At 40.6% G+C, this 19,435-nt stretch overlaps 1 protein-coding gene across 1 annotated transcript; it reads left to right on the forward strand.

Moving 5' to 3' along the window:
- Positions 1-1,340: 1,340 nt before the first annotated feature.
- Positions 1,341-18,466, forward strand: RGR (retinal G protein coupled receptor). The gene is made up of 7 exons (XM_068139992.1): positions 1,341-1,515; positions 4,439-4,595; positions 6,181-6,302; positions 12,769-12,922; positions 13,513-13,630; positions 15,057-15,170; positions 16,044-18,466. The coding sequence occupies exons 1-7, from the start codon at positions 1,437-1,439 to the stop codon at positions 16,185-16,187; spliced, it is 888 nt and encodes a 295-aa protein (XP_067996093.1). The 5' UTR covers positions 1,341-1,436; the 3' UTR covers positions 16,188-18,466.
- Positions 18,467-19,435: the final 969 nt, after the last annotated feature.

Genomic DNA, 19,435 nt, shown 5'->3' on the forward strand with positions numbered 1-19,435 from the left:
GCATCATGTCCTCCAAGCACAGATTTCAGAAAAACTGTAAAATATCCACCACTGTCTTCAACCAAGACCCCTGACTGTGAATGCACCTTCACAGTCTAGGCAGGAGAGCCATGAAGCTCTGGAGAAAATTTACTGTGCCTGACATCTCTATCAACCATGAGGCAGGTCAACACAGTGTGGGGCCTGAACCAGGGGGGAAGCCAATATCTGTTCTGTTCCCATTTCACAAAAGGATTATGAGGACAAAGAAGTAATTTCTTGTGACTTCAAGGATGTCAAAGTAACAATTACTGCCCTAGTGGCACCTTGTTAAGGCAATAAATAGGTCTGTGGAAAAATAGTAAGGAATGAGAAATAAAGAAAAAGGTAACAAATATGCTAAAAATGGTGATATAAAGTACCATCAAAAGAAAACAACCCTGGCTAGTAGTTATCATACTGCATAGGTTAAAAAGTATGGCTAAGTTGCTCCCTTTTAATGAACAGAAAATTACATACATAATAGTTGTGTAGCTTAAAAAATACTATTTATTTCACTTGGACTTTAAAAGCTGCAGTCTTCTATTCTACAGGATCTAAACAGTCAAATTCCAAATTAATTAGTTAATCAATTAGTAGTACAAGAATTGGAAGGAAAATGTTAGACCCTGCTGGGGCATAATAAGGGCTTGTGCACACCTTGGATCCATTGTGTGGTTTGGTCATGGCCAGCAGGTAAGGATCTGGAAGCTGGACAAGCCACACATTGTATATTCTCCAGAGCCATGCTACATCAAGACTGCAAGGTAACTCACATACACACTTGTATGTTTGGGGCCCTAATCAGTAATTTGTAAATACTTGTCTTTATTCAAGGCTGTACCTTCATTTAAGCCCTAGTTATGAAGAGGAAATATATTAACATACAGCATAGTCATTTGCCACAAAAAAATACACAGCCCAGTTTCTGAAAAAGAAGAGGAAGACCTGTAGGAACTCTCAGTTTATACTTTTCTCCTAATTACCAAATCAGTGAGGGCCTCTTTGTTTTTCAGGTCACTCCCCAATTACATATTACATGTTTCCTTCATTCCACAACCTTTAATTCTTTTCCAGTGTTGCAGAATTAACTGGACGGGGTTGTTAATCTTGTCTCTACAAAGAACTTGTTGTAATTGCAATGAATGCTTTCATTTTGCTGGTGTCTGAAATACGATTTGCAAGGGAAGGGGGAGTACGGGCTGATGCTAGTCCCATCATTACTAACATTCTTGCAGGGATTGTAGTGCTGGAAAAAAAACCCCAAAGCTTTTATATAATAATGAGCATGTGTCTACACGTGAACTGCTCCTTTAAGAAGCCTTGGGCTAGTGGAAGAAGGGGGACCCAGAGAAAAGGCAGCCCTACAGCTATAACAGGGGGCAGAGGTTAAATCTGTTGACATTTTTATTGAAAGTATGGTCACTACATATCCTGTCCCTGAAGGCTTCACTGAAATAGAAGTATTTGCGATTGGCACCGCCCTGCTGGTAGAAGGTAAGCTTGGTGCGGGACCTCAGTGGCAATAAGATTTTTGTCCCTATTATTCCTAGTGGGAAGGAAAACTGAAGCAAACAGCAGCATTTATGGTATGCTGACCCAGACCTATAGTGTGTACTGTGGCTACATCACCAGTACTTTTGCTGAGCGAGTTAGCTACAAGCTGTTTGCAGTGAAGATCTGCTCTGTATACATAGCTGCCCCATGGCAAGGGAAGCGCTTGTAACTTAGCTTTCTTATGAGGAGTTTGGGATGTAGGATTTTGGGTTTGATTTCTAAAGGTGTTTTTTATCTTCCTCAAGAGAAGAACATTTGAATGGCTGATAAAATTATCAGCCATAAAGCTGGGTTTCTTGTTTTGTGAGCTGTGATGGCCATCTTAGAATCAAAGATGATAGGTCCACAACAGCTTGTTAACTGTAGGCTTACACGAAGATTGCATCGGTAGCACTGCAATTAATTGCTGCTCGGTAAAAGTAACAAACAAAAATATACCTGCATGAGATTCAAAAGCTATCACAGTGTTAAAAAGCAAAATTTGAGGTAGAAGACCATATTAATTTAATTTAGCAGGTGTGGGTGTTTCTTAAGGTGCCACTTTGCTGAGAGACTGCAACAAAACAGTGAAGTTTTATCTACCTGGCAGCTAGCAAAGGAAAAGCTTGTGGCAGGGACTAGGTCTCAGCTGAGATACATCCCAGTCAGGGCCTGAGACCCCATGCCTGCATAAGGCTACTCAGCTGTGGATGCAGATATCCTGGGGCCCAGAAGTGGAGGAGGAGAAGCTGTAAGTTCCTTCAGAATGGGAGAAATCCTCATCAGCTCACCCCCATGAACGTAGAGCACAGAAGAAAAGAGGATGCTCACCCTCTCACTGCAGGCATGCCCAGCTGAAAGGCAGCATCATATTTACCTGCAAAGGAAAGCTGCAAGAAGCTCTTCCTTGGAAGAAAGGGAGAAAAGATAAAATTTCTACTTCTAGCCCTCGAGTGAGCTGCTACCAAAACAGAGAGCTCAGGGCTAAATGTTGCCAACAGCCTTTAAGACACCCATAGGGCCTAGCAGGTCCTGGCATGACTTTGCACTTCATTACTGAGTGGTGCGCAGCAGGGGGACAGGGACCACTGCTAGATTCAGCAGAGCCTGACAGACGGGGTCTTGTTGGGCAACGGCTGTTTGTGGTACCACAGTCCTGCCACCCTTCATGTGTCTATCCACACACTCACCTGTGCCTGAGGATTGCAGCCTGCTGGAAATGTAAATTGTTGGACTCTAAGCAAAGTACCTGTTGGTAATCTTAATTTAAAACTAGATGTGGCCTAACACTTTTATGTTTTACTAAAAATAAGTATTTTCCACAGGGTTTTAGGAAATAAAACTTGATTTTTGTCTCTGACTTGGAAGATCAAACTAAATAATTAAAGATCATACACTTTCTCAAAGATTCTGAAATGCAATGAAGACCTCCTTTTTTGCTGCAGCTTCTAAGTGCAGTTTGGAAAAAGTGGGAAACCTTGCATTCACTTTGTTAACTGGATGCATTTGTTGTTCTGAAAATGGAAATTCAATGCCCTTATTTTTTTTCCATTTAGTAAGTTCTCTATCTTTTTATACATGCTGGCCTTTGAGAATGGAGAGTGAGGAGAAGCCTGGAGCTTCCAAAAACAAGGGAAAGATTTTTAAAAAGTTGATATAGTAATAGCTCTACTCAAAGTATTGTCACAATATACCTCTCCTAAAGACTTCACTGCATGGAGAGCTGGCAACATTTTACCCTATGGGTGGGAAGTAAGCTGGCAGGGAGGAAAGAAGAACAGCAGACCTCAAATGGCTCCAAATATTTCTCCAGGAAATATTTTGTTGCATGTTGTGTAATGAACAATGCACATCATCCGTTACTATGGTTATGCCATCAGCCATTAATGCAATTAAGGTAGGAGCAGGATTTCTGACTAGACAAAATCATCCATCTTACATAACTGCAGAGTTAAGACAATAAGCATAGGTAACTATGCTACTTTACAGAATTAGGGGACCTGAATTTTTGTCTGCACTGCATCATTTTTCTTTGCAAGAACACAAAAGACATACTGACTCTCATCTAACAGAGATTTAGAGATGGGATATTTAGTCATGGCCTCGTCAGAGCTAAAATAATTCAGGTCATCTTGCAAAGGACTTTAAAGTACAAAGCTTGAGCTTTAACCAGTGAAAACTGGGTTTCAGGGTGGCACAGCTCTATAGGGTGAAGAGCTTGGGTTCCTTGGGTGTTCCTCTCTGAGGACCAACATTAAGGGTTTTTTTTAAATCTATCAGTGACTGCTTTTCATAATTAGATTATTCCTTTCCATGTATAGTCTATTGACGAAAGGCAGTAATAAGATTGAGGTGGTGTGATTCAAGCACTGTCTAGGTTAACCTTAGAAAGAAGCCCAAAGGGAAACAGGCTGACTGAAACACAGCTGAGAGATTTCTGTGCTTAAACACACAAGAATGTTACAATTTATATTAAGCACAACCCAGTTCACTACTAAAGACAGGCACTGAGATGCATTCACCAGCAGCATGTGCTGTCCGCCAGCCTCTCTGAAACAGTGTCCTCTGCACACCCCTCACTCAGACCCTAATGTCCCTTGATGGAGACTGGCAATCAAGTTTCTCTATTACAACAAAAGTCAGAGTTACAAATAAGATTTATCTATTTCTGCTCCACATAACAGGCCATATCTTTGATGCAGTTTTAAGCACTGGCTTCAGCTTTCACCCGTGACTTCTCTCCTGAAAGTCTTTGTAACTTGCTGCTGACATACTCCCTGTGCTTAAGTTTCCACAGCAATTATCATTCTCTCATTAAACAGCAGTATCATTGTAGATATTTTCCATTTCTTGTTGAATCACACCAAACAATTCTGTATTTCAGCCCTGCTTGGTTTCTGTCTGAATGGCCTGACAATTATTTCTTTCCGAAAAATCAAAGAACTGAGAACACCCAGCAATCTGCTGGTTCTCAGCATCGCGCTGGCTGACTGCGGGATCTGCATCAACGCATTCATCGCTGCCTTTTCCAGCTTCCTAAGGTACACCCCCTTTTCCAGAAGAACCACATGAAAATTAACAGCTTCAATTCTAAGGGATATAATTAATTAAAATTCTCTCTTTCTAGTGCACCACCTAACCAACTTTCTCATTCTCTCAATCTGAAACAGCAAAATTAAACTCTATAGTTCTGCAAGACAAGAAACAAAGCAGACTTCAGTGCATATAATCACTGACAGATTATAAGACCTTTAACCAAGAAGTTTTAACAATCCTTAGAGTGAAGCTATTTGAATATCAAAATATAAATACATTTTCATTTGAATAAACCTGTAGATTTCCCACGCTGTGGGAAAGGAAAATGCAGATCTGTTGGCAGGGTGTTCACATCAGTTATGATACATTTGATTTTTTGTTTTCACACATTTAAATCCTTTAATTAGAAGACAGAAACAATATCAAGCATTTCAGTGAATAATTACAGGAAACAAATCACAACCAATTCATACTCAGAAAAACCCCACCACCCTATAAAACAACTGGTGAATAATTCCACATAAGTAGCATATTTTAAACACTGAAAATACCTTTAATAGAGAACAGACATACATTTCAAGTCAGGATGTGACCATCTTATTCTCTCTTAATAGATAAAAAATATTTAAATTTGCAAATTAACAACAATAAGCTCCAACAAGGCCTTATTCAACACTTTCACCTCCTGTGTATCACAGTATCACTCTTGTTTCAGATACTTATGTCTCACTAAAGTCAGTAAAGATGTCTTTACTGAACCGAAGCTAAGAAGCTAAGGTGAACACACCAAAATGAGCTTGGTTTTAACAGAACCTTTCATCTTAAATAGGAGCAGAAGTTTCCCAGTCCCCTAAACATTTAGCTATTTCCTGTTCAAAGGAACTTCCAAGGGTAGTCTTCTAATTAATTATTCTGGTGTTCTATAAATATATGAGAAAACAGATTGCTGAAGATTTCTACCTCACAGCCAGGTTTACAGGCATGAGTCAGGTTAGATGAACACAACAATGGGGGCGGGGGAGGAGGAAAGCCACGGGTCCTTGCCATGGGTGACCATGTTATTGAAGGCACAACAGCAGATTGTCTGCTACATGAGACTGTCTCATGATTCATTTCTTTCTATGTCTGCAAAGACATTTGGAGGCCTGAGGCTTGCTATCAGGAGTATTTCTATTTGTTGTGAGCTTTCGTACTGTGTTGTATGGTAAACACTCACTTTTCAAAAGGGTATTACTCATTTACTATTCATTTTCACATGTTGACAAATTGGCTGCTCCCCGTGGATGCAAATTTTGAAGATAAGGCTAATTGGATTAAACATAGATTTCAAATTATAAAACCAGCTTTTCAATACATAAATGAATGGTTGCATTTTCTTTTCCATATAAAGAATAAAAAAGCTGTTGTATTCTATCAGACACCACAGCAAGATAAACGTTGGCAAATACCTACAGGCAACCACAGTAACATCTATCATAGTGTTTCTCAGAAAGCACAGGCTACCATTTTACCTTCTCCATTAATGCAATGTCCAAGCGCGTCTTCACATTGTTCTACCATTTTCTTAGTATATTCCTTGCCTGTTAACAGATACTGGCCCTACGGCTCTGATGGCTGCCAAATTCATGGATTCCAGGGCTTCCTGACAGCACTAGCCAGCATTGGCTCCTGTGCTGCTGTTGCCTGGGACCGGTATCATCATTACTGTACAAGTAAGTGCTACAATTCACCTAACCTTGCCCAGATCCTGCTATAAAGCAGCTTGCTTAGATTTCAGAGAACCAAGGCAAGCACATGCTTGTTGTCTATGTATCTTATATGTAAGGTTATTTATCTTACACACTAGAGAGAGAAAGTACAAACAATATCTCCAAAGGACCTCTTCACTTAAATGAGGCACAAACCAACCACCTTAAAGAGGTATTTCCTTTTCCAGGTGACATCTCTTGCCCTGCTTTCAGCTTTCTCTTTATGAAGACTCAAACTGGGTAGGTTAGTTCCAAAACAAGCAGCAAATTATCTGCAAGTTTCAATAAAAATGGCTAAAGCCAGGTTGCTCAGACCACTTCACCAATTGCTTTCTAAACAAAAGTATAGGCTGGGGAAGAAACTGCTGAGCTGCAACAATTTAAGTCCCCTTCTGCTGATAGCATCCACACAGCCTTTTAGGCACAGCCTCCATATGATTAAAGCAGCAAGTGGTAAAATATACCCAGAGCACACAGTGAGCATGTTCAGTCTGACATTCCTATTAAAGGTGGAGAGACTGCCAACTATTTGTTCTGCAACTTTTGTCAAGAATTCAGTTCAGGCAAGGAAATGTTTCATGTCCAGACAAAGGCAGCAAATAATGCAGATTGAGCACTGTATCCATATTAACACCCTTTGGACACTGAAATGTGTTTTGGGCTAGAAAAGTAGCATCTGTATTTTGCATGAGAGATAGCCTGAAAATACATTTTTCTCTCTGCCACACTGACTTTAATGCTTTTGTGTCATGCACTCCTCCAGTCAAAAGCACACTACATTAAGAGCAGAGGCAGAGGAAGCCTAAGGGCACAAGCTTCTTTACCTTGATCAAATTGTTACTTACTGATGGCCAAACACTGCTGCTATTACTGAATGTTTTGAGCAACAAACCAAACACAAAAGCCCAGAAGATTTTAAAAGATCATGCTCTGTGGCTATTCCAGTAAAACCAGCCACTTCGAGTTTCATCCTTCACATGCTGATTGTGAGAGAGATTAAGTCATATTTCATAGATCTGATACACGAAACCCGCAGGCTATACTGTGTTCTAAATCCATACATTAAACTCCCATTGACACTGGCGCAAGCTGCAAGCCTGTACAGAAGGTATAAAATACCTTTGACCAAAAAAAACCCAACACAAAACAAAAAAAAGAAAACCCAACACACAAACAACCAAACAAAACAGCTAAACTTTTTCTCTTCATTCCCTTGGGAACTGGCACTCCTTCCAGACTCAGCTGCATAGTCCCCAATGTTTACATTATGTCCTAACAGTTGCCCAAGAAAACCATTTTTGTGGCATCCCTTGGCTTCACACTTGATTATCCACTATCCATGTTTCTGAGGAAGAAAGATCTGATGATAATGTGAGAGACTAGTTTGACAATGAGAATAAATAGAACTTTTCAGCCATTCTAAATACAAGTATGTGCTGGGTCTTGTCAAAGTGACTTCTTCACTGTCTGCCTGTGTCTGGAATGGATTTTTGCATCTTTTGCCGGCATGTAGTGACAGCTGCTGGAGAGACTATGTGGGTAGGAGCATCAGGGCTTAAGTAGGAAGCTGGCGGGTAGGGGGGTACAAACCGTCGGGCTGAGGCTGGGGGTGGGCCATGCCCCGTGGGGGTGGGCAACAGTCACTGCAGCCAGACCCCTTCCCCTCTGGGTCCCTGTTCTCTTCAGCATTATCACAGTGTCTGCAGTGTTCACAGCCTCCCACCCCTCGGCAATCAGAGCCCGCAAAAGTATGCATTTGCACCCATTGTCCTTCTGCAGAGAGTTCTTAACGGGTTAAAACCTCCCCCTGCCCATGTAGCCAGAGATTATCTAATTATAAAGATTACATTTAAACACATAGAACATATTGTTATGGAACACCACTTTCCTTCCAAAATATTTTTATCTACATGGTTAGTTTCATGGCATGCTTCAAAAACATTCTTCATGTCAGAGAAGTTCCCACTGCCAGGAAAGTTGAGAGAATTCAAGAGATACATGCAAAACTGCATTGGTAAAGTTTTTACCCAGTCAAACAGCATCACTATCATTAACCAAATTAAATGGCAAGATATTAGTTTGTAAAGATAGGACCCAAAAAATCCAGCCAATAGCCCATCCAAAAACTTGGATGATTAGAGTCTGTAAAATTAACATCTCCACTTCCAATCCTTTCTTTCCAAACAAAGTATTCTTTTTTTCAAACAAGGTATTATTTTTCAAATCCCACGTTGGAATTGCTGGTTTGAGCTTTAACTGGAGTTTAAAAGCTCAGATGATAACAGATTGAGATTCCTTCCCCCTCCCTTTTCCTAGTAAGGTACAAACAAAAACAAACAAACAAAAAAAGGTAGGGGAAAAGAGTGAGGTAAAGTCACTAAATAAATAGTCTAGAATTGGTTTGATAGTGGTATTTTTTTTTTTACCTATATATATAGCAATAACAGGGAGGGTTCCCAAAGGTAAGGGATAAGGATAATCAGGAAAATATACAAAACCAAGCCTGGATGGCCTTGATTGGCCTGTGGAATAGCATGTGTATGACCATCACACATGACAGAGAAGCTAGACTCTCAACCTATTTTACTCTGCCCCCTTCTTTCTTTCATCCTCCCAGGCAACCCTGCTGGGCAACTCTCATTTCACCCCCTAAATGTGGCTTTTCTGGCCTATAAGATGCTACTTTCATGGTAAAGAGGATAGAATTACACAAATCTGTAATCTGAAAATACACAATTAGAAGAGAAAAGTCAGAATCTGAAGGGGGGAAAAAAGAGAAAACAGAAGCAGTTTTACACTAGTACCTGACAGTGAAGAAGGGAAGGGGAAACTCTGAGGAAGCTGTCTGTCAATAGCCAATTACTTAAGAGAGAAGATAACATTTTATATCAAGGTACACATTGTCAGTTCTCCCTCCCTGGCCATTCATATGGGAAAACCGTCCTGAATTATGTTCTTAACATAGACAAGGGAGGAAGGAAGCAGCAGCCTGGGAGGTCTCATTGTAGCAGAGAGAAGCAGGCGAAGGGCATCTGGTAGATAACTTAGGGGGTCAGTGACCTGAAAGTGAGCAGCCACCTACCACGGAGACACCTTTGCTGAGGGCATTTTGATTTAATATATGTTTCTTTTTGGTGAAGGTAGTACACTGTCATCAGCAGTTTGTGAAGAGGGGAAGGATCTTCATAATTTTTTTTCCTTTCATAACCATGGCATACAGTTATAGCTTTTAAAGGAAAGGAAAAAAATACAGAAGATTTTATGCTTGCATTTAAGAGTTGGGGGGAAATGAAAAATCTGAAGTGATTTACATCAGTATTTTTCTCAACATTACAAAAGGGAAGACAAAATCAGCAGGGATTTTGCAGCAACATTCAATTTTTAGAAGCAGAATTGAAGTTTTACCAAAATCTTAACATTCAAAATCTTAACATTCAAAATCTAGGTTGTCACACCAGTACTCAAAGATTATCAAACAGCCATTTGCTCCAATTGCAGCTGTCGGGTCTCTCAGATTTGGAGCAAGTCCTTACCTCCTGTCACACTGCAGCCACCTTGCCACACTTTCTTCATCTAGTCTTGCACCTGCTTCAGTTTCCCCTGACAAAATGCCAATGTTTATATAGATCTTGCATTTTCACTGAAGCAGGAGGTAATTGCCAAGAAAGCTTTATGATCACAGAGAACAGCGAAAAACCTAATGGAGTAAAAATATCCCTTTATTAGGTTATTTTAAAGAGCTTTTCGTAATGGCATGCACAAAAGAAGCTATTATGCAGTGCAGCTATTTTATTTCTACAGTGGTTGGTGCTTTTCACTCCACAGATGAAGTGGGTACCAACACCTATTTTACTTATGACTGATACACATTTTTGCTTATAAGACTTTCAAATATATTTGTCTTTAACAAACTCCCAATGTTAGGTGATGCATGCCATGAAGGCTAGTACAAGTCATACTGTTCCAGAATATATCAGTTATTATAACTGATGAATGAGGAAGAGGGACTTTTTTTTTTTTTTCCCCTCTATTCTAGAAAATCTTGTTGATCTTTTGAGCACCAGCTAGAAATCTAGCCGAAAGGTAGACACTGTGTCAGAGGTGCATTTTCCCCTCTTTCCATGAAAATCAGCTAAATGTTTGACCAAATTATAAATCTTAAAAAAAAGAAAACAACTAAATGAATAAATTTCCTCATAGACTAAAAGCAAAGAAATAGCTTATCATTATTTCCCACACAAAAAAAAATGGCCAGCATAATCAAGGTTCTGCGCTTTACCTTGCGCTTCCTAAAATTTAAGCTTTTGCAATTTTAGTAACCTTGAAACGATGGGGATTTTCTGTTTGTAAGAGTGACCTCTTTCTGTTCCAAAGCAATTACAGAAGGACTTCAAATCCCCTGCAATAATATTTTACTGCATGGAAAAGAAAAGCTTCCCTTTTGCTTTTCAAGGAGAGACAGCCAGAGCACAAGAGTGATTAGACTTATTAGGACTAAATTACCAGCACCAGGCCCTAATTAGAAATTATATCCTTAAGCATATACTGAACTCCATACATGCACATTTAACTGAATTAGAACCTGCACAAGTATTATATTAGATTTTGTCAGGCAAAAGAAAAGGCATTTAAGGTAAAGCAATGGCCTGCTCTGCACTAAAACAACTGAACTGCTCTCCTGCTGTCAAATCCCTCAGAGAAGGACATTTTTGCTTTGTGAACAGAGCACTGTTACTTTCACTATTCTTGTACTGAAAACATTTTTTCCTAGGTAAAACAAAAATTTTATCAAGTTTGTTTAATTTTAGATTCATGCATTTTTAGCTACTTCTGATGTGTCATTAATGCTTTCTGGAGGGTCATTCTTCACTAGTAATTATTAGGGGGGTAAAATTTAAGTGAGTAAAAAAGAAAAATAAAGAGTATTTTCTTTATTGCATGGCATTTGAATTGCTATGTGTATATCTGGTTTTTCCCACAAGTAATTTTTGAACATCTGCACCAATCAATTTTTTCCAAGGTGAATTTTAATGCAATTCAAACTCTGATTCTTTTCCATCAAGAACCTTTGGAACATAAGAAAAAAGATAAAGTAAACCCAGCACTCCTGTAAAAGGGCAATTTCGTTAACATACACACTTGGTTATCCTTTAAAACATAGGACAGTACAACACAAAATAGCTACTGTAGAGGCTGTGGTTCTTCCCGGTGCTTCTGCCTTATAGAAATGTCCATCTTATGTGTTCTCCTCAGGCACTCCACCCACCAGTCAGCCACATCTGATCCCATGGCAGGGCCTCACCTCATGCTTCTTGCCTCCAATCCTTTCCTTTTCTGAGAAAGGTCAGAACTGGCCTGAAACTTCCTGGCCTGTTGTCATGATGCTGATGTTAAGGGCAGAAGAAAAGAATGCTTCCTCGCCTCAATGTAAACTATATCATTACTTCTCCCTAATGGGAGATTTGATTAGAAAGGAGTAGAGGAAGGAGTCACTGTGCTCTTTGCAGGTGGAGCTGGCGTCATGGGCTATTCAGCAGGGGCATGGTTACGCACGTTAGCCTCAATAACAAAATTATCCAGACCTTTTTACACGCAAGCAGCAAGGCTAACACAATGTCCTGTCCTGCAGCATCAGGGAAGCCTGCCTGACTTCTACATGAAAAAACACTTCCTGTGTCTTCTGAAATTTCCAGCCTTTTATTTCATTCATTGACCTACTCCTGTGGTATTTTATGGAACTGGATGAGATAGGCACAAATGTTCATTTTTATTATAAAATTAGAAAAAAAACTAGTAAAGCTGAGCTTCACATTTCCTGTTCCACATTGTGCAATGATACTTAGATAATTTGATCATAGGCATCTTTTAGAACAAGACCTTTTGTCAGGTTGTGTGCGTGTGTGTGTATACATATACACACCCTGTTTCAGAACAGGGTATATTTAGTATCCATGCATGCCCTACACTCCTGGCAGGAGCAGGCAAGAGCAAGGCAATGTGTGCAGTGTCACATTTCTGACCTAACGTGCACCCTGCTAATTCTTCAAACACTATTTATTGCATCACCCTGTCCCTTCTACTTTCTGCCTTGTCTAAGTATTTCAACATGTTATCAAAACACAAGAATATGAGGGTATTTAACAGCAGCTGCATCTGAAGTGTTGTACAAAGTTGAGTAGAAGCACAGCATTTGTCTAAGTAAAGCACACAAAAGGGAAGTACAATTTGCTGTTTCCTGAAGTCTGAAAGCTTCCTTCATATTTTATGCATGGTTGGTTCCTCCAGACTCAGGTCAGCATCAGGCTACAAAACACAGACAACTGCTTTTTTCTGCCCAAGGGCCAGGGCACTTGGCTCAGGCCCCACAGAACCAGACAACTGCCCAGGAGTTTCATTCTGGGCATGGAGACCACCTTTTCTCTTCCTGCAGGGAGCAAGCTGCAGTGGAGCACAGCTGTCTCCATGATGGTGTTTGCATGGCTATTTGCTGCCTTTTGGTCTGTGATGCCCTTGCTGGGGTGGGGAGAATATGACTACGAGCCACTTCGGACCTGCTGCACCCTGGACTACAGCAAAGGGGACAGGTGAGGGCTAGGGCTAGCTCCCATGGGATGATGAAAGGAGGCTGTTGTCCCCCGGTGTGGCCTGGGCAGCAGACCAAAATCCCCCAGCTGCACCCTGTCATTGTTGCTGGGACAAATCTCCCTTCCCAGCAGCCAGGGCAAAGCAAGCACCACTTGAAGCTACCTGGAGTCACAAGGCAGCACACAGGAACAGCTAGTCAGCTTTCTCTGTGGGAGAGGCTGGGACTCAGGTTTCTTCTACTCCTGTGCTTCATCTATAAGCTGCACCTCTTCTGGATTTCAGATCTGCAGCTCTTTCAGAATGGCTTTGCTTTTATGTAATCCAGCACAGATGTCCAAGTAGTGATGCTGGGGTTTAGAAACCAAGCACCTGTTGCAATTTCCTACAGTACCGTCCATTCTGCACACAAGAGCATGGCACAACTTAACCAGCCTTCAGAAAATGCTGCACCTCAAACATGTTGATAAAACTGGTTTTGGCAGTTTTGAAGATACAAGTTAATTCATATTTACAGAAAGTTTACAGAAATGCCCTAGAGAGGAATTAACAACCTCTTTTTTTTCTTTTTTTCCCTCCTCACCCTTTCCAGAAATTATGTCACATTCCTTTTTGCACTGTCCATTTTCAATTTCATGATCCCAGGCTTCATCATGCTGACAGCCTACCAGTCAATACACCAGAAGTTCAAGAAAAGTGGGAACTATAAGGTAAGAAAGCTTCCTCAGCTCCTGCAAGTGTCTTGCTAAAACGGAGCTGCATACAACAGAAACAAAATCTTCAAAAAGCCTTTATTCACAGAGGTTTTGATGCAGCTTCTTCTGTTCACACATTCCAATGCTACTTGAGTAGGAGGGTGGAGCAACACAGGATGGAGCCACGCAGGACGGTGATTGAAATTTTGACCAGCCAGCCATATCTGCCCCATCCTAGTGTTGTAAACACTTCCTTATCAAAGTGAGGGTCAGGACTCCCTTAGAATTCCCCTCCACCAAAATTTGTCCAGCTCTAGTGAAAAAACAAACATGCAGCATGCAGAATATTTGCTCTGGAAGGATCATTATTTCTGCTTTGGTACAGGCTCCTAGCTTATCACCGAGGAAGTCAGGTAGAACTGCAGCTATGCAAGGAAATGCATAGGCACCCTGTTGTGGGAGATGGGCCTTCCTGTACATATGTTTGGATTTGGCTGAGGAAATTCGGAAATCTTTATGGGCTGGAAACAAAGGAATTGCTGTGGAGTGGCAGGTTTATGGGAATGTAATGTGGTAATTATAGGAGTTGTTTCCTCAAGTGCAGGCTATACAGTCTGGAGCATTATGTGTGATTGGCAGGCAGTGCCCAGCCCCTGTACTCAGTAAAGGTAGTCAGCTCTCAAGAGGGATGTTATACCAGCAAAGAGACAGTCAGGCAGTCTGGTTTGAGTACATGTGCCTTCTACATATTTCTTGAACAAATCTCTGTCTTTCTTATTATAAGTCTATTACCTTTATTCAGTGAGTTTATGCAATAGCATGTGATTTCTTTCTCATGCTATTCTGTAGCTGTACAGTCTAGTTATGATGCAGAAAATTTAAGGATGACATTCTCACTTTTCATTGTTATACTTAAGACACTTGGAAACACCTGCCTGTGAATACCACACATAAGGCCCTACCATGAAGGACAGAAGAATCCTATTACCACAGCACTGCAATAGTAGTGGCTTTGCACAGTTTGTCTGATAAATCCTCTAAGAAGTCACCAAAATGTCATTCCTTCTAATCCATTTTTAAATTTACATGCTGTCCTCCCCCCTCAGCAGTATTACTGGCCATGGCTTCTACATCTAGTACGCACAGATGTGACTCACCTACCATAAGTTTCTCTGTCACTGTGCCCAGAAGCAACTGCCAATCCCCACTCAGCCCCTAGGAGCAGGGCTTTGGGGCTTCTTGCACAGGCAGCCCTTCAATGCAGAGAGAGCTGTGCTCACACAACTCTGACATCGGCATCAAAGCAGCAATAATACAGCGCGTCCCGCTGACTGATCTTCTGCTACTGAACACAAACCACAGTCTCACAGGACCTGTCCCATCTGCTTGTTGCAGTGTGCAGTTGTGAAACACAAAGGAATTTATCCCTCTTATTTTTCAGTTTAATACTGGTTTACCATTGAAGACACTGGTCGTTTGCTGGGGTCCCTATTGCCTCTTATGCTTCTACGCAGCAGTTGAAAACGTGATGTTCATTTCACCAAAATATCGTATGGTACGTCTATGCCACCTGAAGGAATTCAAATTCTCCTTTCTTTCCCTATGGATGGAACAGTGCCAGTTTACTCACAACTGGATTTACTTGCATATAACAAGCTGATCACTTCCTCAAAGCATTCTGTTCACCTACCACAGCAAAACAGCTAAGCACAGTGATACAACAGGCATTATATTACTGCTTTGACCAAGCCACAATTTAAAAAGCATGGGAATTTTTCTCTCAGCAGCTAGTCAGGGGGCTGTAGCCTGTACTGCTTCATGGTTTGTAGGAGCTTTATGTATCCTTCCTACAGTCAAGTACCAGCTCCAGATCTTCAATTTTGAAAAGACTGTCACATTCATTTTTCTAATATTTCCCTCTTCTCAAGGAAACTGCAATTGATCACTCTTAAGGTTATGCTACCCTCTTTTTTCCTTTTTTCTATGAGTCTTGGTTCCAACATTGCCTCTGGGATGCAATAATATCACATCAAATCCCCAAAAAATCAGAAGAGTTTCAGGTCACCAGGTACTTAGGCATTCGCTACTCCACACAAAATGTGTTAGCAATATAAGCTCACTTATCCATCACAAGATAGATGTTTGTGGCACACCCTTTGCCCTCTCTAAGTGTTTGTGTTCACTCTCAGCTGAAAGATCCCCATTTCAGGCAATGCTGATCTAAATGCTTTCTCCTAGAGACTATAATTTCCTGAGCAGGGCCTCCAACTGACCCAATTGCTTTTAATCCTCATCTCTCTGGGGGTAGCAAGCTGCAGCCATTGGAGACAGCCATTTGTTTAGTAAAGGGAAATTAATCCTAGGCTAAAATCAGCCCATTGGCTCCTCAGTACATTTTCCTATTAATGAATATTCTGTCTCGCAACAGATTCCTGCTATTATTGCCAAGACTGTTCCAACAGTGGATGCCTTTGTATATGCCCTGGGGAATGAGAACTACAGAGGAGGAATATGGCAGTTCCTCACAGGACAGAAGATTGAGAAAGCAGAGGTTGATAACAAAACTAAATAACCCATTATGGCATTAAGTGAAATTAATGCAGGTACATCACTGAGAGGAAAACACGAGGAAATTGTGCACATTCTCTGATATGTACGTGCAAATGTGGTTCCGCATCAGAAAGGCTGTGCATTGGCTACAAGCAATGAAGTACTGAAAGAAAGCCCTCCAGATAACTGTCCCAACCAGCTGCTTGTCAAACAAGCTGCCTTAAACCTATGTTGATTGTCATCAGTCTCATTTTATATGTCACTGCAAATAAACTGTATGCTGGAAAGCATTTTTTTTCCCTGATATGCTAACATCAAAGCTTAGCAAATTAACTGAAGTAGTATATTCAATATCCAGTGAGGTCTCTCCAAATCAATTTGTGTGGTTTGTCCATATGGTAATGTCTGGATTACTAAAAGATTAATGAGGTATCCAGTATTACACCACAAGTCTGTATAAATAGCTTGTTCATCCAAACAACACATTTTCAATGCACCCATAATGAGAGTTCCTAAATTTCTATGTTGAATCTGCCATCCTGATTCCATAAAAAGATTATTTTAGTGGGCATTTTACCCCAATAAGGAATATTACCTTGGCTCCTATTCAAATGAATTACCATGTAACACTCACCTTTGTCACACAGTAAACTGCATCAGATTTTGCAGCTGCCGCTTACCAGGACAACCAACAAGCTCATAGCCCATCACAACAACATTTTATCAAACTTTGAGCGAAAACTAAAGGGAGGTCTGGGTCAGATTCTATTCTAAAAATGCCATAAGAATAAAAATTGATTTCATATCTGCCATTAGATTCCCTTATGCTCTACCTGAGCAAGAACAATCACCAAACTGGTTGTGAATAAAGACTCTCAGCAATTGGAAAGCCACTTCTAATTATCAGAATTAATATGTGCTTTAAACTACTAGAAATGTCCATTTTAACTGTTTCTATTTGCTCAGGTTGCCCACAGGAGGAAAAACTGTCCAGCTGATGTAGCCTGTTGCTACAAGATGTGTCTCAGAATTATCCGTTTGCAAAAAAAATACATGCATGACACACAGAATATGAGACATTGTGTACACAAAAAAACGAAGTCTGATTCTTACAGAGATTATGTGCTTCACTTCCAAACAGTGACAGAAAAAAAACTTTTGACACTAACCAAAGAACAAGCTGACCTGTCCCTACAACGCTTTCCAACATATTAGAAAAGAACGGTTGCATGTGGGTTACAAAAGGTTAGATAGTGCAATTCTGGAAAAATCAGTGGGCAGAAAAAATTCCCCTCATGGCTAGAGATAGGAAATAAATGTAATTGTATTGCAAGTTAACCAGCAGGATCCCATTCAGAGAGATGCTCTGGGACTTGTAAGGCTCAATTTAGTCACAAACTACCTGACAGAGCAGTGAATAATGCCATGACAAAATTATTTGGAATAATCACATTTAAAGCTGACAGCTAAGACTTAGGTCTTAGGTACACATAATCTGAAGTGAGCAGATGATGAAATGTTTGCACCGATAAGTGCAAAATAACGTGTATGAGCTCAAAATTACTTTTAAGTGTGCATCTACAGTGACAGGCTCTGAATCTAACTACGGCTCTTTCTCAGCAAAGAGACCTAGCCAGGTCTTGAAATCATGAGTTCACTTGTCAGCATGGTCATACTGGCAAATCCCAGCAAAATGCTAAAAAAGGCTAAGAAAGGAGTAAGAAACCAAAGAACACATGGTCACATCACATCATGGGCACATCACTGTGCTCAGACCTACTGAAAACGGTGCATAGTTTGTGTAATTCCATCTCAGAGAACATAGATAAGCAAGGAAAGGGCCACAGGGATGAACAAAAATATGGAGAAGCTTGAACACAGTAGGGATGGAATAAAGGAAACTGCTGGCTTTTAGAGAGGCAGCTGTTGAGAAGCCTAGAGACAGCCTTATTGAATCAGGTTCAGGAGGTGTAAAGATGAAATGATCGTTTGCTGCTTCCAACAGCACAACAATGATGGGACTTACAGAAAAATTAAACCAAGCTTTGTATTTGCTGAATTTTGCAGCTTGAGAAGTGTTCTTCACATTTGCCTACTGAAACACATTATGGCTTACATAACAATACTGTAATGACATCACAAATAACAGCTGAAGACACTTGATTAGGGTCTGAGTCCCCTTTGGCTTAAAGGGAACATACCTCAGCAAGGAAATTCTCAGGCTTTGGCTCTTAGTCTATTTTCAAACTGATTTGTTTATTTGTTTGTTTTCAAACTGTAAACCTTTTATTGTGGGAGTAGAAAGCAGCAGAGCTGTTTGTTCATTCTGTTGGATAGTTACATATTTTAATGTGCCTCTTTTTAGGTTTGTGCATTCTTTTTTGTATTCTATTACTGAAAGATAGTGATGGACTAGCTTTGAGCTCTGATTGTTCCCACCTGCTCAGAAATCCCACCTAGTTTCACTTGGCACGTCCAAACCTAAGGATGTACATGAAACCTGACTAGCTTTGAGCTCTGGTTGCTCCCACCTGCTCAGAAATCCTACCTAGTTTCACTTGGCACCTCCAAACCTAAGGATGTACATGAAACCTGAATCATTTCTCCTGTCATTCATTTCCACCCTAAATACCTTAAATGACTGCTTCTCAACCACACAGGCCCATAACTGTCCCAGCCTAGGGGCTCCTTCATACAAGTTACAAAGGATCCTGACTGAGTGAACAGAGCCAAAAGCTTCATTTGAAAAAACTAGATGGACTTAAACACCTCCTCAGCTCTGGTTCATAATGCCTTGGCTGCTGATTTCCTGCCTATGAGTGGAGGAAGTGAGGTTGACTGTGGTCCATTTATTGTATCATGGATAATCTCACTTTCTCCACACACAACAAAATTAAATTAAAGAAACCTAAGTGATACAGAAATAAACATAATAGCTTCCAGAAACTGGTCACCTAGGCAAAAATTCTCTTCTGGCTGTAACTAGTTCTCACCCCTAATTTATCCACAGTAAGAAGAACTGGTTGACAACCCCTGACAAGTGCACTAACAAGTGCACCGTGTTTATTCCAGAAAAATATCTGAAAGCAAATTGCTGCACATCAAGAAGCCCAACACATGCTCCCAGTTAATTACACAGTTTATCCATAGCACAGTCAGCCTTCACCACAACAGCACTGGCCCGGTGCCCTCTGGCAGTGCTGGTTGTCCACATCTTGCCAATGAATCTCTGATACCATCTTGATAAAGTCTGTCACAACAAGGTCCCAT

Source organism: Melanerpes formicivorus, unplaced genomic scaffold, assembly GCF_026170545.1.
Source record: "Melanerpes formicivorus ecotype bairdi unplaced genomic scaffold, bMelFor1.0.p_v2 SCAF_6, whole genome shotgun sequence".
Taxonomy (NCBI): domain Eukaryota; kingdom Metazoa; phylum Chordata; class Aves; order Piciformes; family Picidae; genus Melanerpes; species Melanerpes formicivorus.

Bases quoted from the DNA above. Each gene is read 5' to 3' on its own strand.
- RGR (XM_068139992.1), top strand. From the start codon at position 1,437: ATGGTCACTACATATCCTGTCCCTGAAGGCTTCACTGAAATAGAAGTA. The intron at 4,596-6,180 runs GTACACCCCCTT...GCCTGTTAACAG, and splicing joins GCCTTTTCCAGCTTCCTAAG to ATACTGGCCCTACGGCTCTG. The intron at 15,171-16,043 runs GTACGTCTATGC...GTCTCGCAACAG, and splicing joins TTTCACCAAAATATCGTATG to ATTCCTGCTATTATTGCCAA.